We start from the raw sequence: 23,599 nt of genomic DNA, 5'->3' as shown, positions 1-23,599 counted from the left end.
TCCGGCTCCAGCTCCTCCCAATAGCCATGGCCAATGACCCTTTTTGGCGAAACACGTTGGTAGGAGTGGCTGGTGGGTGAAGCCAGGGACGAGTCCACTCTTCACTCTCTATACCTTAGAGCTGATCCATATGCGGCGTTGGATCACTATAGAGTCATAGAGCTTTCTGGAGGAGTACACTCACGCCAACACTCTTCTCTTACAGTGTAACATTGGAGCTGTACCGGGACAGAGTCGTCCAGTGCCCAGGGCAACGATCCAGAATTGCTCCTCCTCACTCCTAATACATGTCATAGATTTTGGTGTACTACCCTCTGTCTATTCTTTGTCCCCTTGCTCGTCTGTGCCCAGGGCAGCTTCCCCTCCTGCCCACCCCTTGTCCCTGCCCTGCATTTAAGCAACGGCTTCTGTAGTTCCTGAAAAAAAAAGCCAAGATGGAATTAAAGTGATTGTAAAAGGCAAAAGGTTTTTCATCTATATGCATCAAGCTAAAAATTCATTCTGCATGCCATTTCTCCCCCCAGTCCCCGCTTGTACTTACCAGAGCTCGATCTCAATTCAGCGATCTACGTAAGAGCAGAGGGCTCTGTCAGCTCTCTCTCTCCTCATTGGCTCACAGCGGGAGAGCCATTTGCTCCTGCTGCTGTCAATCACAGCCAGTACGGAGGGGGCTCTGGGCCAAGCCACGCTGTGTGTGTCAATGGACACTTCCGCAATCCTTGCCTAGAGCAGGATAACCTCCCTTAACACCCCCCCCCCCCCCATTTCCACACCAGGCTACAGGACTATTCACAAAGCACAGCGCTGAATGGGATGTGGCTCCTCAGGAAGCCAATGCCTGCTCCCATATCCAAGATGGCGGTGAAAAGGATACGCAGTAGTAAGTAGAACTGGCTGCAGGAAGACTGTGCCGGACCCCAGCCACGTGATCTTGTAAAAACGATCCCCCTTGTCATGTTCAACCGAACAAGACCTAACTGAATGGGACGGTTGCGGTATGGTGGTGCAGGCTTTGAAGGTTTAAAACAGGCGGTATTACCATCTCCTCCCTGCCTGTCAAATGCCCTCTGAAAATAAATCTACTTTGGATCGCTCTTCAGAGGGCTAACCCAAGGGTTGACATTTGTTTAACACTTTAAACAGATCCTGTCAGCAACACGTACTATGCCCCACGTGCGGACGACGTCAACAACAACGTGCGCCCCCCGGTACTATGCCGCGCGGGGCATAGTGCCCGGGGGGAGGGGGCGGCGTTGTCGTCGCACGGGGCATAGTGCCCGGGGGAGGGGGCGGCGTTGTCGTCGCACGGGGCATAGTGCCCGGGGGGAGGGGGCAAGGTTGTCGTCGCGCGGGGCATAGTGCCCGGGGGGAGGGGGCAAGGTTGTCGCCCCGCGGGGCATAGTGCCCGGGGGGAGGGGGCAAGGTTGTCGCCCCGCGGGGCATAGTGCCCGGGGGGAGGGGGCAAGGTTGTCGCCCCGCGGGGCATAGTGCCGGGGGGAGGGGGCAAGGTTGTCGCCCCGCGGGGCATAGTGCCCGGGGGGAGGGGGCAAGGTTGTCGCCCCGCGGGGCATAGTGCCCGGGGGGAGGGGGCAAGGTTGTCGCCCCGCGGGGCATAGTGCCCGGGAGGGGGCGTTGTCTCCGCGCGGGGCATACCGGTACTATGCCCTGTGCAACGACAAGGGGGCCCCCCCACCGCTGCCGCCCGGGACTATTCCCCGTGCGACGACAATGCGCGTGCCCCCCCGTACTATGCACCGCGTGCACGCGACACACCAAACACCCCCCCCGTACTCTGCCCCGCGTGCAACAAACCCTCTAACTCCCTCCTCCCCCCTACTCTACCCTGTGCACGCGTGACACAACCACCACCCCCCCCCCATACTCTGCCCCATGTGTGCGTGACACCACTACACACACCCACCCCCTAGTACTCTGCCCGCATGGCAGCGAACCCCCTCTCCCCCCAGTACTCTGCCCCGCATGTGCGATACCTAAAACCCCATAACTGATATGCAGAAGCACACAGCCCGTTATCTAGACCCACACAGTCCAATACTTAGGACCACAAAGCCTGATACCTAGAACAACACAGCTTGAAACCTAAAACCACAGTGGTCAAGAACAGTTAGCAGCAAGAGTTGAGCCTGGCTGACCAGATGCACTGCACTGTAGTACAGATATAGAGGCAACTAAACTGGGATAAGACCTGGAAATGAACACATTATTATTTGTGAGTTTATTGCCCTTTTCACACCAAGCTATTGCAGGCTATAACCTTTTATCAGTCACTGTTCAAACATCCCTATCATTGAGCTGACTGTTATCATGGAACAGGGAAAGTGATAGATAGAGGCCTTCATCTGTTTACTCACTAACTGGAGCAGAGGACACCGTGTGCGGCCAGGAATAATCAACTGGCATGCCAAACAGCAGCTTGAGTATCATTTACAAAACAGGCTATACAAAAAAAAAAAAAAACACACACACACACACACACACACACACACACAAATAAAATTAGAGATAGATATCCATCTATCTCTATCTCACTCACACAAATATATACATACAGACTACACAAACAAATTTTATATCCTTAGACAGCAAAATGAACAAAAAAAACTATAGGAATGGCAGTTTCGGGTGTTCCCACCCTTTCTCGAATTCAAATGTGCATTGAACTTGAGAAAGGGCAGGAATGCCTGAAACTGTCATTTCTATAGTTTTTGCTATACATACATACGCTATCTTGAATCACTTTTCAGAGAGAGTGTGGAGAGGGTATGAACCTAGCCTTATATAGATGAAAAGAGGGGGAGGTATTGTGTTGTCCTAACACACTTCCTGTCCTAGGGTGACAACGCTGCTCCTCCATAGATATAGTGCAGTGAGTGTTGTCACTCTAGGGCAGGAAGTGCGTTACTGGCAGGATCGCCAGGTAATCATAAAATCATATCACAATAGATTATGTTCTTCCGTTTAGCTATGCTTCCACTTCTGTGGAAACAGGAGAAAAAAGGAGCAGGAGAAATCATTCACGGAAGGTTCGAAAACTTTTGGAAATGAGGTGGTTTTAGAAAGTAAATTGAGGCCTTTATCTGATAAAAATAAATACATAGATAATGGGGGTTATTTACTAAAGGCAAATCCACTTTGCCCCGCAAGTGCAGTCGCTGTAGATCTAAAGGGGAAGCTCTGCTGATTTTATCATCCAATCATGTGCAGGCTAAAATGCTGTTTATTTTTCTTGCATGTCCCCCTCGGATCTACAGCGACTGCAATTCTACTTTGCACTGCAAGTGCACTTGGATTTGCCTTTAGTAAATAAAGTCCCTTGTCTATCAACCATCTCTAGAGAGTCCGTTATCCAGATTAACAGGAAGCACTCACTGGGTGCATCTGCCTTTACGGACATTCAGCCAATCCAACCGCCAACGCTAATAAGTGTGATCACTGATGTTCATTAAATTTGCATTGGCTCAGCTGAAACAATCTCACCATCTACACTTACTATTGTACCTCCCCGGATAACGATGTACATAGTGTGACCTAAATCAGAGCCCCGAGTACCTTTACAGCACGGGCTCCCTACAGCGGAAAGGCCAACTTCTTGGAAGCACTGTACATGACCCCTTAACATGTTAAAGGCTATAGGAGAAAATATTGTGTTCTGGAAAATGTAAGCCTGAAGGGATAGTATTCTTGGTATACAATAATTGACCAATAAGTGTTAGCCAAAGAATGGCCTAAAAAAAAAAATAAATAAAAAAAAAAAAACTCGTAAGCATTAAAAAAAAAAGTATACTGTCATGTCTAAAACCTCTGTATTCACATCTCCCATTGAAATATTGAAATGTGAAGAAAATCACTTTCTTTGGTCCTTGCTTCCCAGCTTCCATGCTCCTCCCCCGATAAAAGCCCAATTTGTGTGCATCACTAACACTGATCTCAGATAGAGCTTTGTTGCCACAAACCCCTTTTCAGCCTACAATATACCCCCCCCCCCCCAATACAAAGACTGACCCTGACAGAGCCTTGGTTCCTAGGATGCAGGCAGCCCATGCCGTTTAGCATACTTGGTTGTTAGGATGCAGGCAGCCTCTGTTAAGTATACTTGGTTCTTAGGATTCTGGCAGCCCCTTTTCAGCCTCCAACATATCACCCCCCCCCCCCCCAGCCCGAGTCTTTTAATTGGCTGTTAGGACACAGACTGACCCTGACAGATCCTTGGTTACTAGGATGCAGGCAGCCCATGCTGGCAAGTGTGCTTGGAGGCAGGCTGCCCCTATTTAGCACGCCTGGTTCATGGGAGGCAGGCTGCCCCCGTTTAGCACGCCTGGTTCATGGGAGGCAGGCTGCCCCCGTTTAGCACGCCTGGTTCATGGGAGGCAGGCTGCCCCCGTTTAGCACGCCTGGTTCATGGGAGGCAGGCTGCCCCCGTTTAGCACGCCTGGTTCATGGGAGGCAGGCTGCCCCCGTTTAGCACGCCTGGTTCATGGGAGGCAGGCTGCCCCCGTTTAGCACGCCTGGTTCATGGGAGGCAGGCTGCCCCCGTTTAGCACGCCTGGTTCATGGGAGGCAGGCTGCCCCCGTTTAGCACGCCTGGTTCCTGGGACGCAGGCAGCCCCCGTTTAGCACGCCTGGTTCCTGGGACGCAGGCAGCCCCCGTTTAGCACGCCTGGTTCATTGGACGCAGGCAGCCCCGCCGTTTAGCACGCCTGGTTCATTGGACGCAGGCAGCCCCGCCGTTTAGCACGCCTGGTTCATTGGACGCAGGCAGCCCCCCCCCGTTTAGCACGCCTGGTTCATTGGACACAGGCAGGCCCCCCCCCCCGTTCAGCACGCCCGGTTCATTGGACACAGGCAGCCGCCCCCCCCGTTTAGCACGCCCGGTTCATAGGACACAGGCAGCCCCCGTTTAGCACGCCCGGTTCATAGGACACAGGCAGCCCCCCGTTTAGCACGCCCGGTTCATAGGACACAGGCAGCCCCCGTTTAGCACGCCCGGTTCATAGGACACAGGCAGCCCCCGTTTAGCACACCCGGTTCATAGGACACAGGCAGCCCCCGTTTAGCACGCCCGGTTCATAGGACACAGGCAGCCCCCGTTTAGCACGCCCGGTTCATAGGATGCAGGTAATTTCAGATTTATCTCCATGCCAGCTGCGTGGTCAAAAAGTGGTGTGGGGAGGACCACAGGCACAAGTTAGAAAGATGCAGCTTTGTTGTCTAGAGGAAAAAGATAAATATATAGGGAGGACACTTCTTTAATTTGTTTGCCGGTAACTTGAAGTTCATCTAAGACTACCCTGTCCAGAGGGTGACAACGCTGCTCTGCAAAGTCAAAGGGGAACAAGCAGTGCTGTCATCTTGTTACAGGAAGTGGAAAATTACAGATATACTGGCACAGTCAAAGATAATAAACATTTTTATAAGGGGAGGGGGGGGGGCTGATAAGAAAAAACAAAAACTGCTGTGTTAAGGCTATTGACAGACTGCATCCTATATGTCATTTTTTTATTTTGCCCAGAGGTCCACTTTAACTTTTGGCCTGATTATCTCCTTGCTGAGATTAATGGAATCTGTCATTCGGGTTATTTAACATCCACAAACAAGTAAATGTGTTTGGCTTTCCCCTCCAGGTTATCACAGATATCTGCGACCACAAGTCCAGAGGCCAAGCTAAATAGGAAGCAGAGCCGAAGCTTGAAAAAAGCTTGCTAAGAATATTCGCAGGGTAACCGCAGAGCTTTCAGGGTGGTGTTGCGTTATTGGCTGCGACACATTGTCGAAAACAGAAATTCCTGACTCAGCACTGTTCTGAGCCCTGAATGAAAAGAGTCAGGAGATCAGCCTACAGATTCAGTAAAGAATATAAGTAGTAAGGGAAGATGCCCAGAGCAACCAATCAGAAATAAAGATGAGAGAAAGACTATCACTCACAGCAACCAATCACTCATTAAACAGAAACCAGGCTTACCACATACATTGACACCAGCTTGCTAGGCGTCAGGAGAGTTGCGGCTGCCTCTCCTTTGCAGTCAATGGCCAACGATGGGGGCACTATCCCTCCCACCGACCCCCAACGACGGGCCATTTGTTCAGAAAGTTTGGAGAGCCCCGTCTTAAGGGAATGGAGGCCGCTAAAGACAGAAGAAAACCCTCATCAGCTTTAGTCCCTGACCTAGGCATCAGTTATCAGAGTCATGCCGGATAAATCAGAGACCTGTCACTTTCTGGACTCCTTGGCCCACACAATGATCATTGCTTTGTTTCGATGCATATTGCACATTTGGAAGGTGGCAAAGCCAAGTATGGGAGAAACGGGCACTCCATGCGTTGGCAAAGTATCCTGTACCTCCGAGTTCCATGACCAGACATGGAAATTGACCGTGCCAGTGCAGACCAGTAGGCTGGAGCAACTGGCAGAATCACGGCACACTTTACAGCGAATGAAAAAAAATAAAGAAAAGAAAAACGTAAAAAACGGTAGAGAAGAAGTCTTATATCGCCGGGGTGAATGAGGCCCAACTCTACCGGCCAATGGTGTCACCAAAAAACGAAATGCCGACACGGTGAAGCATCTGATCTACCAGCTGACCTTTGTGCTCCTTCGCATAAAGATGGCGGGCACAGCATAGAGCCATGTGCAAGAACAGAGCATTCAGTGGGTGCCCCGCCGTCTGCAGCTCGCACTACACGTTATCAGGGAGACTGTGCCAGCTCATCGGGGAAATGTGTTAATGTTTGATTCACATTACTCCTCACCAGGGACTTGTTGCCAGCCAATTAATTCCATCTGTTTATGGAGGGGGAAATAGGAATGCCAACTGCCGGCTGCGTATTTCACTTTGCGTCTTCTACCTTCACATACCGCGCCGCTGCACACTCACCAAATCCAACCCGCGTTATCCAACGGAAACCGGATGACATTTCCTAAAAGCCTGAAATGACTTATCTTTGGAGTATCACCCAAACGTGACCCATTAAAGTGAACAGGGCTGCTCTCCACAACAGCGTGCAGCGCCTCGAGTGTGGCACACTTGTGCGGGGATCAAGGGGTTAAAGCATGTGGTGCGGAGGTCACACACCTCCTCGCTGCCTGTGAAGACCCCCATCCACACTTGTGTGACTTGTCATACGACTTTGGACTTTTTCCAATCAGAACCATTCACATACACTCACAGTGCCACTTTATTATTATTAGGTACACCTCGCTAGTACCCGGTTGGACCCCCCTTTGCCTTCATTCTTTGCGGAATAGATTCCGCAAGGTGTTGGAAACATTACTCAGATTTTGCTCCATAGTGACATGATGGCATCACACAGTTGCTGCAGATTTGTCGGCTGCACATCCATGATGCCAATCTCCTGTTCCACCACATGAGATGATCTGAGCTTTGTGACATGGTGCATTAACCTGCTGGAAGGAGCCATCAGAAGATGGGGACACTGTAGTCATAAAGTCAGAAAACACGAGCCCGTCTGTCACCAACAACCATACCACGTTCAGAGTCACTCAAATCCCCTTTCTGATGCTCGGAGATGCCTCTAGACTCCTAAATGCATTGAGTTCCTGCCATGCGATTGGCCGATTAGCAATTTGTGTTACCAAGCAATTGAAAAGGTGTACCTAATAAAGTGGCCGGTGAGTGTGCAACTTCAAAAAGTAGTTCATGCGCTACTTTGGTCCGACTTTCATGCAATGGCCATAGAACTTCAATGTTAACCCTCAAAAGTTGCTTAAAAGTCGTTCCAAAGGGTTTTACCTGCACTGGGGTTTACACTTCAATGGAGCCTAAATGCTTTGTAAATAGTGGTGTGGACTGGGGAGGTAGGAAGTGTATTTTATTATGGTGCAGATTGGGGCAATAAGAAGTGTATTTTTATTATGGTGCAGATTGGAGGCGGCAGGAAGTATATTTTATTATTGTGTGGTAGGAAGTGTATTTTATTATTGGGTGGTAGGAAGTGTATTTTATTATTATGTGGTAGGAAGTGTATCTTTATTATAGTGCAGATTGGAGTGGTAGGAAATGCATTTTATTATGGTGCAGTAGGAAGTGTATTTTTATTATGGTGCAGATGGGGGGGCGGTAGGAAGTGTATTTTATTATGGTGCAGATGGGGGGCGGTAGGAAGTGTATTTTTATTATGGTGCAGATGGGGGGCGGTAGGAAGTGCATTTTTATTATGGTGCAGATGGGGGGCGGTAGGAAGTGTATTTTTATTATGGTGCAGATGGGGGGCGGTAGGAAGTGTATTTTTATTATGGTGCAGATGGGGGGCGGTAGGAAGTGTATTTTTATTATGGTGCAGATGGGGGGCGGTAGGAAGTGTATTTTTATTATGGTGCAGATGGGGGGCGGTAGGAAGTGTATTTTTATTATGGTGCAGATGGGGGGCGATAGGAAGTGTATTTTATTATGGTGCAGATTGGGGGGCGGTAGGAAGTGTATGTTATTATGGTGCAGATTGGGGGCGGTAGGAAGTGTATGTTATTATGGTGCAGATTGGGGCGGTAGGAAGTGTATCTTTATTATGGTGCAGATTGGGGGCGGTAGGAAGTGTATGTTATTATGGTGCAGATTGGGGGGCGGTAGGAAGTGTATGTTATTATGGTGCAGATTGGGGGGCGGGAGGAAGTGTATGTTATTATGGTGCAGATTGGGGGCGGTAGGAAGTGTATGTTATTATGGTGCAGATTGGGGCGGTAGGAAGTGTATCTTTATTATGGTGCAGATTGGGGGCGGTAGGAAGTGTATGTTATTATGGTGCAGATTGGGGCGGTAGGAAGTGTATCTTTATTATGGTGCAGATTGGGGGCGGTAGGAAGTGTATGTTATTATGGTGCAGATTGGGGGCGGTAGGAAGTGTATGTTATTATGGTGCAGATTGGGGGCGGTAGGAAGTGTATGTTATTATGGTGCAGATTGGGGGCGGTAGGAAGTGTATGTTATTATGGTGCAGATTGGGGGCGGTAGGAAGTGTATGTTATTATGGGGCAGTAGGAAGTGTGTGATTCATTGTAACATTCCTGTGACCGTTCTTTCCACCCTTGACACACATTCCGTCCAAGAAAACTTCCTCTTGCTAATCAGAGTGGCACTCGTGAGACGTGAAATTGGATCCTGCAGCCATGGGACACGGGCAGCCAAACACACCGCCAGAGTCACCCGAAGCACCACGTCACAGCGGTGAAGTATTAATTATTTACACGAGGCACGGAGCCACAGCAAACATACTCGGCGCTGTGCGAGTGTTACAAGCTGGAGATAAGAGCGTGCCAATACTAGGCAGCCGATGAACCAGGAAACCAGGGGGTTACTATGGAGTTTCCACCTAACACAGACCTGGGGTTGGGATTCTTGCAGCGACAGACGATCAGATCCCCGTCACTACTTACTTAATGGTTTCAATACCGGGCGCTTTCACCCCCTTCCTGTACAGGCCGGTTTTCAGCGCTGTCACACTTTGAATGACAATTGCGCGGTCATGCAACACCGTACGCAAAGTTTTTAGTTTTTTTTCCACACAATTGCTAAATAATTGCTAAAAGAAAGAAAAAAAAATTTTTTTTCCCTTAGTTGGCCAGAAAATGTTGTAATTAAGTAATTTTTTTCCTTCACTGATGAGGAGGAATTAATATGCAGCACCGATAGTGCTGCTCATCAGTGCCACCCTAACTGCCATTTCTGATGGGCACTGTTGGGACTGCACAAATTAATCGGGACACTGGTGATCAACACCCCGATTACCTGTGCAAGTCTCCCCTGTGAGGAAATGCCGCTGATCGGCTCTCCTCTCCTCACACTGACAGCGTAAGGTGAGGAGAGCCCATAAACGCCACTTCCGTGTTTACATGGGATTGGACACAGCCGATCACACGGATAAAGAGCTCTTTACTGAGATCAGGGTAACACTGTGTCCAGATGAGCCAGGGCTGATGTTATATGAAGTTGACCCAGAAAGAGCCATCATTTGTCTGGACGGCAGGCCGGAGGACGTTAACCACTTGCCGACCAACCACCGCAGTTGTACTGCGGCAACATGGCCCAACTACACAAATCGGTGCTATGTTACGTCGGTAACAGACAGCCACTAGGGGGCGCATGTGCGCCCCCTGAGCCAATGAGAGTGCCTGGCGGTTGCAATCACCACCGGGCTCCCGCAATAGCTCGGCGCACACTGAGATCCGGGTGTGTAAACACACAGTTACGGGTTCTCCGAGAAGAGAAAAGACAGATCGTTCGTTGCGAACTGTCACCTGCCCTGCACAGTCCCCTCCCCCCTTCAGTTAGAACACACACTTAACCCCTTTATTGCCCCCTAGTGGTTAACCCCTTCACTGCCAGCGACATTTTTACAGTAATCAATGCAATTTTATAGCATTGATCGCTGTAAAAATGCCAATGGTCCCAAAAATGTGTCAAAATTGTCCAACGTGTCAGTCAATGTCGCAGTCCCGATAAAAATGGCAGATCGCCGCCAATAATAATAAAAAAATAATACTAAAAAAAACAAAACAAAAAAACCCCATAAAACAAGCCCCCATTTTGTAGACATTAACTTTTGTGCAAACCAATCAATACACGCTTATTGCGTTTTTTCTTTTTTTTTTTAACAAAAATATGTAGAAGAATACATATCCGCCTAAACAGAGGGAAATAGGTTTTTTTTTTATTTATTTTTGGGGGGGGGGGGGTGGGGGGGAGATTATAGCAAAAAGTTAAATATATTATCCAGAAAATAAATAAATAAATAAATAAAAACACAGAGATGATCAAATACCACCAAAAGAAAGCTCTATTTGTGGGGAGAGAAAAAATAAATAAATAAATAAAAAGGGATGTCAATTTTGTTTGGGAGCCACATCGCACGACCGCGCAATTGTCAGATAAAGCAACGCAGTGCCGAACCGCAAAAAGTGCTTCGGTCAGGAAAGGGGTAAAATCGTGCGGGGCTGAAGCGGGTAAAGTGGTTGTAAACCCCAGACATGACATATGAAGAGAGCACATCCCTCTATATAGTGTGTACTTGTCCCAGTCCAGAGCACCAAGTGTCATTTCTGTCTGCTGCTTCCTTCCTCTGCCATCAGCATGAATCACTTCTGACAAATTCTACTGACACCAAGAGAAAAATGGTGATGGGGAGGGACCTCCAGCACACAGCCTGTGTGTTTAACAGCCTCAGCCATGTTGTGTTCCTGTGTGGCGTGTGAAGAGCTTACTGTGCTTATGGGGCGTTTCTTATAGGTCATGTGACTCAAAAAACACATCAAAAAAGTAACTCAGGTGCGTTATTGATGCGTTTTCAATGGGTAGGTGCGTTTTTTTTAACTGACCAAAAATGCAGCAAGGAAGCAGGATTTTTAACACAATAACGGAAGAACGACCAGAGTGACAAGAATTTAAAAGGAATGTATTTTTCTTGAGCTAACTGTGCTGATAATGGCGGACAGTAAATGCATATTTCATTAAAATTCATGATATAAAAAAAAATGAAAAAATGATAGATATATATATATATATATATATATATATATATATATATATATATATATATATATATATATATATATATATATAAAAAATTATTTTATACATAAAAAAAACCCACAACGTAATTTTCGCTTTTCAGCAAAGTGCATCCTGCATTTTTGGTAACGGCACCAAAATTTCCTTTCGGTGCACCTCTACATTTGGAAAACCGCTGTGCAAATACCATGTGACATAAAAAAAAATTGCAAAAGCCACCAATTTATTCCCTAGGCCTTCTGCTAAAAAAAAATAAAAAATATTTATTTAATATATTTTTTTTTATAATTTTTGCCAAAATACTGATTGTTGCATGTAAAACAAAAGTTGCCAGAAAAGGCCTTCTGGTCTTCAAATGGATAAGATCTGCTGGAGGACATGACTGACATGTAACAAAGGATGAACACCCAAACCTACCCCCCCCCCCCCCCAAAAAAAAAAAAAAAACCCACAAACTATTTATGATAGACAATGCATGGAATGTCGTTCCATTGGGGCCGTCACCAAGTTTGAATGTATGAACACAAGCATTTCCTGAATGGTTGCCGACACCCAGCCTCGCCCCACACAAATACACACGGCTGCGGTCACGCAGCAACAGTCACTGTTGTCACAACCTCGGTTGTAGGTTGCCCAGCAGCGAGGTTTTTAAGAGTCAGATCTTACAAGAGAGACGCATGCGACATAAACCGAGCAGTGCAATGAAACACGTAGCCATGTTCCTCGGTGGGCCAGTGTCACCGCTTGCCGTAAAAAAAAAAAGAAAAAAAAACCCCACAGTACAGTAGAAGTCAAAACCAAGGGCTACCATGAAATGATTTAAAACGATTGAAATGATTTAGAGTCACTGGAAGAGAGATTTTTTTTTTTTTTTTTTTTTTTTACTTTTCTAGTTTCACCTTTTCCATCTCCTGCAGCCTCCTCCACTTCAGATGGCTACATGGCATTTCTGAGGACAGGTGTCCCAATAGTGACAGTGTTTACAGGAGGGCTGAATCTAAGTGTAGTATGTTACATATTTATTATGGTGAAAGACAATTGACAGCTTACATTAAAAACAGTTAAAACCTGGCTCATCAACAAAAGTAAGACCTCTGGTGGACAACTTCAACACAGCAGGGTACCTTAATGCAGGTCAGACACACTGAGTAAGTCGTGGAATCAACCTTTAGGGCCAAGAAAACACACCAGGGAGCGCCGCACTCAGTGCAGAGTAGGACTGGTAGGTGAATGTAAATCAGCAACTCGCATATACAGAAGAATAACGGTACTTTGTAGACAATGCTGTGAATAAGTATTTGCCCTCTGATTTTTTATTTATTTATTTTTTTTGCACATTTGTCACATTTAAATGACTCATATCAAACAAATTTTATTATTACACAAAGATAACCCGAGTAAATACAAAATGCAGTTTTTAAATGATGGTTTAATTTATTAAAAGGCACGAAAGCTGTCCAAACCTGCCTGACTTAATGTGAAAAAGTAATTGCCCCCCTAAACCTAACAACTGGTTGTGCCAACCTTGGCGGCAACAACTACAATCAAGCGTTTGCGATAACTGGCAATGAGTCTTTCACATTGTTGTGGAGCAAGTTTGGCCCACTCTTCTCTGCAGAATTGTTTTATTTCAGCCACATTGGAGGGTTTTCCAGCATGATATTTAACACTGACCGCACCGTGCCCGTTCCTCTTCCATTCCCCCACACTCCATAGGCAGCTCGCTGTGTGAAACTGACATTTAACTAAAATGCCAAGAGAGACCAGCTGTCAAAATTGAGCGTTGTTGGGAGTAGGCAGGACCCCAGCAGCTATCAAACAACAGCCAATGGGATGGGATCTGGACAGGCCGCTACGTGTATGTGGCCCCGCCCCCTTTATTAAGCAGCCCAATCATTGGCTGGTGTTTGATAGCTGCTGGGTCCCACCCACCAACATCACCGCTGAATTTTGACAGCTGGTCTCTCTGCATTCAGTTACATCTGTCAGTTTCACACACACAGTGTAAACAAGTGCCACCTGCTAGTGCCATCCAGTGCCACCTGTACTGAAGACATCGAGTGTGTGGTAGAGTGACAGGAGCAAGCAGGGGGAGTGGAGTGGGAAAGTTCATGAGATGAAGGAAAAAATAAAATAAAAAAAATCATCCTATAACCGGCCATCGGCCGCCCCGATTTCTAAATATGGGCATGAGAGAAACCCATATCGGTCAACCTCTAGTCATAATACAGCATCTCAATTGGATGTAAGTCCGGGCTTTGACTAGGCCACTCCAAAACCTAAATTTTGCTTTGTTTGAACTATTGGAGGTGGACTTGCTGTTGCGTTTCAGATCATTGTCCTGCTGCATAAACCAAGTGCACTTGAGCTTAGGGTCAAGAACTGATAGCCGAACATTCTCCATTAGGATTTTCAGGTAGAGCTCAGAATTCATGGTTCCATCAATTATGGTAAGTTGTCCAGTTCCTGAAGTTGCAAAGCAGTCCCAGATCATCACGCTACCACCACCATGTCTGACTGTTGGTATGACGTTCTTGGTATGAAATGCTGTATTAGTTTTATGGCAGATGTAACAGGACGCACACCTTCCAAAAAGTTACATTTGTGTCTCATCAGTCAAAGGAATATTTGCCGAAAAGTCTTGGGGATCATCAAGATGTTTTTTGGTAAATGTGAGATGAGCCTTTGTATTGTTTTTGCTCAGCAGTGGCTTTGGCCTTGGAACTCTCCGATGGATGCCGTTTTTGCCCAGTCTCTTTCTTATTGTTGAATCATGTACATTGATCTTACCTGAGGCAAGTGAGGCCTGCAGTTCTTTAGATGTTGTTCTGGGTTCTTTTATGACCTCCTGGATGAGTCGTCGTCGTGCTCTTGGAGTAATTTTTGTAGGCCGGCCACTCCTGGGAAGGTTCACCACTGTTCCACGTTATCTCCATTTGTGGATAATGGCTCTCCCCATGGTTTACTGGAGTTCCAAAGCCTTAGAAAGGCTTTGAAACCCTTCCTAGACCAATACATGAACATTTGTTTCTAATCTGTTCTCGAATTTTTTTAGATTGTGGAATGAAGGGTGGCTTTTTGTGATCCATTAGCATGCCTCACTTTGTCAGAAAAATTCTATTTGTGCGATTTCTTGATTCAACAGGTCTGGCAGTAATCAGGCCTGGGTGTGGCAAGTGAAATTTAACAAAGCTTTCCAAACAGTTGTGGTTAATTACAGTTCATTCACGATTCAGCATGGGAGGGGGCAATTACTTTTTCACAGGTAGCTTTGAACAGGTTTTTTCACTAAATAAATTAAATAAATTGAACCACTTAAGGACCGCCTCCTGCACATATACGTTGGCAGAATGGCGCGGCTGGGCACAAGCACGTACCGGTAAGTGCCCAGCCGTGGGTCGAGAGTGCGTCGCCGCTGGAGTTCTGCGAGCGTGGCCGCGGGACCAGCGGACCCGATCGCCGCTGGTGTCCCGCGATCGGGTCACACAGAGTTGAAGAACAAGGAGAGGTCTGTGTAAACAAACCTCTCCCCGTGCTTCCTACTGTGCCTGTCATTGATCGTCTGTTCCATGTTATAGGGAAAGACGATCTGTGACATCACATGCCAGGCCACACCCCCCTACAAAAAAAAAAAAAAAAAAAAAACACATAACGTCACACATAACCCCTCCTTGCCCCCTAGTGGTTAACTCCTTCACTGCCAGTGTAATTTACACAGGAATCAGCGCATTTAAATAGCACTGATTGCTGTATAAATGACAATGGTCCCAAAAATGTGTCAAAAATTTGTCCGCCATAATGTCGCAGTCACAATAAAAAAAAAAAAAATAATAATAATAATAATAATAATAATAATAATAATAATAATAATAATAATAATAATAATATGTAGAAGAATACGTATCGGCTAAAACTGAGGAAAAAAAAAATTATTATATACATTTTTTGGGGATATTATAGCAAAAAGTAAAAAATATTGCATTTTTTTCAAGATCGTCGTTCTATTTTTGTTTATAGCACAAAAAATAAAAACCGCAGGGGTGATCAAATACCACCAAAAGAAAGCTCTATTTGTGGGAAAAAAGGAGGACGTAAATTTTGTTTGGGAGCCACGTCACACGTCCACGCAATTGTCAGTTAAAGCGACGCAGTGCCGAATCGCAAAAAGGGGCTTGTTCCAAATGGATGCAAATTGGTCGGGACTTAAATGGTTAAAAAAAAAACTGCATCTTAGGTTTACTCGGGTTATCCTTGTGCAATATTAAAATTTGTTTGATGATCTGAATCAGGAAGGGGGGGGGAAATACTTTTTCACAGCACTGTATACTCTCAGTGAGCAGTTGTCTCGTGTGTATGGGGTGGGGAATTTTGGCCAAAAACTTGCAGCCTGAACAGTCCAGACGCAAGCCCGGGTGCCAACATAGGTTGAGAAAGCATAAAGATGGCGGAGGGCTTCCTGAAAAGCAGAGCAGACCAGGTGTGATGTAATGTCAGGGGGCCAAGCTACGAGTTTCAATTATTTCAGGTCGGGTGCCAGCTCAGGTGGAGGAAGCAGGGAGATGGCAGAGGGCTCCATGGAAGTCCGAGCAGAACAGATGTGAAATCATTGGCACGTCAGCAGGCAATAGCGACGTGTTTCGATGCTGCCCAAGCCTCTTTCTCCAGCTGAACCCCAAATGCATAATGAGAGCTTATTTATAAAGTGGTGGGACAACAGGACACCTATTAGGCTGTCATTATGCATAAGATGTTCAGCTTGAGAAAGAGGCTTGGGTGCCAATGAGGTCACATCCAGTCCGCCGTGCCTTCCATGGAGCCCTTTCCCATCTTCCCGCTTCCTCCACCCGAGCTGGCACCCGGCCTGACATGTGGACTGTTCAGGCTGCAAGTTGTTGGACAAATTTCCCCACCCATTAGCCCCATTATTCTTCTGTATATGCGAGTTGATTATTTACATTCACCTACCAGTCCTACTCATTACTGAACTTAGTCTGAAGCCCCTGGTGTGTTTTCTCGGCCCAAAAGGTTGAATCCATCAACCTACCTAGTGTGTCTCCCCTGGATAAAGGTACCCCTGCTGTGTTGAGGTTGTCCACCAGAAGTCCTACTTTGTTGATGAGCCAGGTGGGAGCCCCGCATAATGGGCACAGCAGGTGTACAGACCCAGGAGCTCAGTACAGGGATGAGGGGGGGGGGGATCCCTCATAATGGGCACAGCAGGGGTACAGACCCAGGAGCTCAGTACAGGGATGGGGGGGAAACCCCTCATAATGGGCACAGCAGGGGTACAGACCCAGTACAGGGATGGTGAGAACCCCTCATAATGGGCACACAAGGCATACAGACCCAGAAACTCAGTACAGGGATGGTGGGAACCCAGGAGCGCAGTACAGGGATGGGCACAGTCCCAGGGACTCAGTACAGGAACACTCCCTCCCTCCCCATATACACTAGATTACCAAAAGTATTGGGACACCTGCCTTTACACGCACATGAACTTGAATGCCATCCCAGTTTTAATCCGTAGAGTTCATTATTGAGGTAGCCCACCCTTTGCAGCAATAACAGCTTCAACTTAGCCGTCCACAAGGTTTAGGAGTGTTTGACCATTCTTCCAGAAGTGCATTTGTGAGGTCAGACACCGATGTTGGATCAGAAGGCCTGGCTCACAGTCTCCACTCTAATTCATTCCAAAGGTGTTCTATGGGGGTTGAGGTCAGGATTCTGTGCCGGCCAGTCAAGTCCCTCCACCCCAAACTCACTCATCCATGTCTTTATGGACCTTGCTTTGTGCACTGCTCTAAATCATTTGGTGGAGGGGGGATTATGGTGTGGGGGTTGTTTTTCAGGGGTTGGGTTTGGCCCCTTAGTTCCAGTGAAGGGAACTCTTCAGGCGTCAGCATACCAAGACATTTTGGATAATTTCATGCTCCCAACTTTGTGGGAAAAGTTTGGGGACGGCCTCTTCCTGTTCCAACATGACTGCGCACCAGTGCACAACGCAAGGTCCATAAAGACATGGATGAGCGAGTTTTGGGGTGGAGGAACTTGACTGGCCTGCACAGAGTCCTGACCTCAACCCAATATAACACCTTTGGGATGAATTAGAGCAGAGACTGTGAAGCCAGTCCTTCTCAGGCTAGCATCAGTGCCTGACCTCGCAAATGTGCCTCTGGAGGAATGCTCAAACATGCTCACAGACAGACACACTCATTGTGGACGGCCTTCCCAGAAAAGTTTAAGTTGTTATAGCAGCAAAAGGTGGGCCAACTCAATACTGAATCCTAGAGACCAAGACTGGGATGCCATTAAAGTTCATGTTGCATGTAAAGGCAGGTGTCCCAATACTTTTGGTAATATAGTGTATGTGCAAGGGGGCAGCCATACTACTTATTCATAAAACATTATTCAGAAACAGGACAAAGTCGTCACATTGGCAGGTCAGCCAGATGAGGCCCCTTTCACACTTGTGCAATCTAAAAGTCGCACGACTTTGAAAGGCAATGCCTGTATAATCTTGAGGTCTATGAACCTCAAGTCACATCCAAGTAGACCCAAAGTAGTACAGGGACCGCCTTGAAGTCGCATAGATATGAATGGTACTCATTGGAAATCATGGAGTACGACTTGTCAAGCGAACTCTGCAGTCCCAAGTCACACAAGTGTGAAGGGGACCTTACACCGGGGGATCTGCACTTTTTTATCAACGGAGCCCCGCTGTCAGTGCGATAGCCGTCTTCTGCACTGTATTGGAATTCCTGATAAGGACAGCTTTCACACCGACAGTGGGGCCCCTTTGGCCTGACTGTTTACACCAGGAGATCGGCCCTCCAATCTGTCAGTTTGTCTGATCGATCCTGCGGAGATCAGGACAGATCCAGGGAGGAGGTGTGAAGAGACTCTCCTACCCCAGCTAAGCCCTGACCAGCACAGTGGCTCAGGCAGGCGCCTCTCCTCCTGCCTCCGGGTCAGCCTGGCTCTGCATGCATCCCACACCGAGCTGGAACAATCAGATACAAGCAGAAGCTCCCACTTACCGATGCTGAGCACAATGCTGGCCGTGTGTTCGAAGCTGAAATAGCGGATTATGTTACAGAAATTAAAGGACATCAAAAGGAAGCAAAGCATGACGGAGATCCATTCTTGTAACCGCTTCCCTGCAAGAGAGAAGAACAAATAACGGGTCAAAAACGACAAACGCTGAAGCTTATCGATAGGATAATCACAGGGACAGAATAAAGACAAAAGCATGCCAGTATAAACCGGCACAGCACAATATCTGTCAGATCTTTAGGTCAATCAAAACTAACAAAAACAATCTGAAGAAAAAATATGGTGCAGTAATCCAGTGGGAGACTTCCTCCAATAAAGACCACTCACTGCTGCGCTCTCCCCTTGTGCAGGGTGACTGGTCTCCTCTCCGCCCCCACCTGCAGTTTTCCATAGGCAGCCTGTAAAAGGTGGAGCCTGCTGGGCCCCTCCCACAGCTCTGCGCGCTCTCCTTGTTCAGGTTGACTGGTCTCGTCTCCGCCCCCTCCTGCAGTTTTCCACAGGCAGCCTGTAGAAGGTGGAGCCTGCTGGGCCCCTCCCACAGCTCTGCGCCCTCTCCTAGTGCAGGGTGACTGGTCTCGTCTCCGCCCCCTCCTGCAGTTTTCCACAGGCAGCCTGCAGAAGGTGGAGCCTGCTGGGCTAGTTATTATCTGGGGTTGCAAAAACATTTGTTGCACACAAAGTAGATTTATATCCTTTGTAGTTAGGAAGGAAAATATTGAACGTTGTTGTAAAAGCACAACGTTTTTTTTTTTTAGCCTTAATGCAATCTTTTGCATTAAGGTAAAAAACCACCTTATACTTACCTGAGCACGATCCAGAGATGTGCCTGAGAGCAGAGTCTTTTTGCTTTCTCCCTCCTCATAGGCCCAGAGACAGAAGGGTCTTGCACAGTCAAGCACAGCCAGTGAGGAGGAAGCAGTGGGCAGGCAGAGCAGCGCTGAGTCAATGGACACACAGAGGTCGGCTTGGGAGTGAGCCTGCACAAGTGCCCATAGCAAGCGGCTTGCTATGGGGCAGTCGGTGCAGGGGAGGAGACAGGAGCGCTGGAAGGAGACCCCCCCCCCCCCCACCAGAAGAGGAGGACTGGGGCAGCTCTGTACAAAACCATTGCATAGAGCAGAAGGTATGACAACATTTGAGGGTTTACAATCACTTTAAAAGTATTAGGCCTCATGCACACGGACGTTTTTACAGCCGCTTTTTTGAGCTTTTTTTGCAGCTTAAAAACGGCTGTCCATGTTAGTCTATGGCTTCATGCCCACCTAGACGTTTTTGAGCTGCAAATGGCATAGGCGTTTTTAAGCTGTAAAAAAAACCCAGGACCAGTGCGTTCCGTGGCGTGGAGCTAGAGCTGTAAAAACGCGAATCGCGGGAAAACGCGCAAAAACGCGCACAAACGCGCACAAACGCGCACAAACGCGCACAAACGCGCAACATATTTTCTTTGTTTTCTGAGTCCTATAGCCAAGAGATGTGCTTCTTAAAAAAAGCTACTTAACGCTAACGCTAAAAAACGCGCAAAAACGCGCAAAACCGCCAATGCAAAACGCGGTAAAAATCAAGTTTTTAACAACAATTTTTCCAGGCATCGGAGCTAGCTTTGCAGCCAGTTTTTTAAAACGTCCGTGTGCATGAGCACTAAAAGTATAAATAACGGGCAACGTTTTTTTTTGTTTTTTTAAGCTTTGGAGTGGAGAGGGATTAGTGCCCATGGCAGTATTTTTTTTTTTTTCTTTACACTGTTCTGTTTATCATTATCACTGAAAATTAAATAAAATCCAAAACTTTAGGCTGTCACTATAACAGGAATAGAGGGGTGATCTTCCAATGATGTAAATATTTTATTCCATCTTTTCATGTGACAACACTGAAGAAATGACACTACAATGTAAAGTAGTGAGTGTACAGCTTGTATAACAGTGTAAATTTGCTGTCCTCTCAAAATAACTCAACACACAGCCATTAATGTCTAAACCGCTGGCAACAGTAGTGAGTACACCTCTAATGCCGGCCATACACGGTTCGAATTTCGAAAGAATTTTCTTTCGAAAATCGTATCTAAGAATTTTCGTATGAATTTCGCACCATTAGCAGCAACAGCCGATTTTCGTGCGGAAATAAAATTTAAGGAATCGGACATGTTGGAAATTTTTAGAAAAACGAACGATTTTCTAATCAAAGATGGGAGAATCGTGCGAGAAACGTAATAAGAAAAGAAAATGTACGAAGAGAAAAGAAAATGTACAGAGATAAAAGAAAATGTACGGAGAGAAAAGAAGATTTCCAGCCAAGAAAATTATTTTCTGTAGCAACATGAGGTGAAATTGAAGGCTTGGTCGGCCGAATTTCGAAAATCAATGGTGGCTCCATCGGATCACAAAAGAAACAAATTTTCCGATTTTGAAAAGAAAATTTGTTCGAAATTCGACTGTGTATGGCCTGCATAAGTGAAAATGTCCAAATTGGGCCCAATTAGACATATTCCCTCCCTGGTGTCATGTGACTCAGTTTACAAGGTCTCAGGTGTGAATGGGGAGCAGGTGTGTTAAATTTGGTGTTATCGCTCTCACTCTCTCATACTGGTCACTGGATGTTTAACATGGCACCTCAAGGCAAAGAACTCTCTGAGGATCTGAAAAAAAGAATCGTTGCTCTACATAAAGATGGCCTAGGCCAGTGATGGCAAACCATGGCACCCCAGATGTTTTGGAACTACATTTCCCATGATGCTCAGCTACACTGCAGAGTGCATGAGCATCATGGGAAATGGAGTTCCAAAACATCTGGCGTGCCAAGGTTCCCCATCACTGGCCTAGGCTATATGAAGATTGCCAAGACCCTGAAACTGAGCTGCAGCACGGTGGGGCCAAGACCATATAGCGGTTTACCAGAACTGATCCCACTCAGAACAGGCCTCACCATGGTTGACCAAGAAGTTGGAAAAAAATAAAAAGAATTTTTATTATATATATATATATATATATATATATATATATATATATATATATATATATATATATATATATATATATATATATATATATATATTTTTTTTTTTCTTCTTTTTTTTCCCCCCAACTTCTTGGTCAACCATGGCGAGGCCTGTTCTGAGTGGGATCTGTTCTGGTAAACCGCTATATGGTCTTGGCCCCACCGTGCTATATATATCTTTTTTTTTTTTGAATATGCAGCAACTAAGACAGCCTATTTACACCCCAGGACACGGCATTTAGGTTAAAGCGGAGCTCTGCCTGCAAAAAAAATAAAAAAAAAGTCAGCAGCTACAAATACTGCAGCCTTTGACTTTTAATATGAGGACACTTTCCTGTCCAGGGAGCCCGCGATGTCCTCACCCGAAGCCGATCTGTCCCTCGGCTCTGGGCGTCATCTTCAGTAAGGGAATCAGGAAGTGGCTTTTTCTACTGCGCGCATTCTGAATGTTCCCTGCTGTCTTTTGGGACCTGTGCGTCTCCCATAAGACAGCAGAGGGGGGGGGGGGGGGGGGGGACAGAGGAGGGGTCGGATACGGTGTAGTGCCCTTTTGGCGGAAGTGGGAGGAAATACCTGTATTAAACAGATATCTGCTCCACCCCTGAAAGGTGCCAAATGTGACACCAGGGGGGGGGGGGGGGGGGACGGGGTGGACGATGGGCTCAGAGGAAGTTCCATTTCTGGGTGGAACTCCGCTTCCAACAAACTAATGAGCAGCTTTGCCTAACCTTCCTACAGTAAAAAGGAAACAGATTTTCATTAAGGTTTTCTTTGCCGCAGGGACAAGGAATTTGTAAATGATTTGGATTTTATTTCCACTTTCCTTTAAGAACAACATTGCCAATGTATTTTCCTTTAGCAAAATTGATTAGGACTTTATAAATGAATAAAAACAGAAAGGAGCAGATTACTAATCCTGGGAGCACACTGGATGTAGGACACAAGGACATTCCTAGCTGCTGATGAATCTGGCGACCAGAGCGCACATCCAGCGGCTGAGAGGAGAGAAGGCTGCACAGCGGCCAGGCCCGGCCGCACCTCGTCTCTGCAGCGTCAGACCTATCAGTCTCACAACAGTCCATAGTGGGGAGGGTTAGCGGGGACGGCAATGTACGCACCCAGCAGAATCACGTACTATAGGAGGTACACCATGGGCTGTCATCAACTTACAGGGAAGAAACACAGAACAGCAACACGTTCCACAAGTCACTTCCACAGGGCAGCGCTTCTCCTTCCAAACAATATACAATGAGCTTCATTTACCAACATTGTCCATAAGAACTGTCCGTTACTGAGCAACACAGAGGAGATTCACAGCTGGGCCGGGGAATGACTTTATAGAGAATGAAGGTTTCAGGCTGATCGGCTGCTGTACAGCACTATAATATATATATATATAAAAAATATATGTCAGAGCTATATAAATGTATACTGCGGGGGCGCATTAGAGTGTAAGCTCCTCCGGTACAGAGACTGATGTGACTGGCTCAGTGTTCTCTGTACAGCACTGCGGTATATGTCAGAGCTTTGTAAACCTACAATAATAATAATAATAATAATAATAATAATAGTGTATGACTGGTTAGGGAGACAGAGTGTAAGCTCCTCTGGTACTTCAGTTCATTCAGACTACTCCCCACAATATAAGAAAAAAAAATGATATATCTTTATATCTCTCTCAGAGATTATATATATATATATATATATATATAACACACATTATATATATATATATATATATATATATATATATATATATATATATATATATATATATATATATATATATATATATATATATATATATATATATATATATATATATATATATATAAATAAATAACACACCTCTACATACACACCACAACTCCATTTCCTGTCTAGAAGTTAAACTCGTATTATAATGAAGCCACATTCTCACTGAGTTTTTTTATAAATGCAGTCTGGAAAGGATCATCTCTGAACAGGAAGGAAGTGCGTGTTACTCTTCAAGTGTCACTGATGCGTTACATAATTTT

General features: G+C 46.2%; 1 protein-coding gene across 1 annotated transcript in view; it reads right to left on the bottom strand.

Annotated features, from left to right (window-relative positions):
* The window catches only part of PEDS1 (plasmanylethanolamine desaturase 1), an 80,678-nt gene that overhangs the window by 32,002 nt on the left and 25,077 nt on the right, over positions 1-23,599 (bottom strand). Inside the window, exon 2 of the mRNA XM_077460511.1 lies at positions 18,575-18,694. Coding sequence (XP_077316637.1) covers positions 18,575-18,694 — 120 coding nt within the window. The remainder of the gene's footprint in view (positions 1-18,574; positions 18,695-23,599) is intronic.

The sequence above is a fragment of the Lithobates pipiens genome, unplaced genomic scaffold, assembly GCF_037356315.1.
Source record: "Lithobates pipiens isolate NorthernLeopardFrog02 unplaced genomic scaffold, aLitPip1_a1.2 Scaffold_28, whole genome shotgun sequence".
Lineage (NCBI taxonomy): Eukaryota > Metazoa > Chordata > Amphibia > Anura > Ranidae > Lithobates > Lithobates pipiens.
This window is presented reverse-complemented; position numbering and strand designations above follow the sequence as displayed.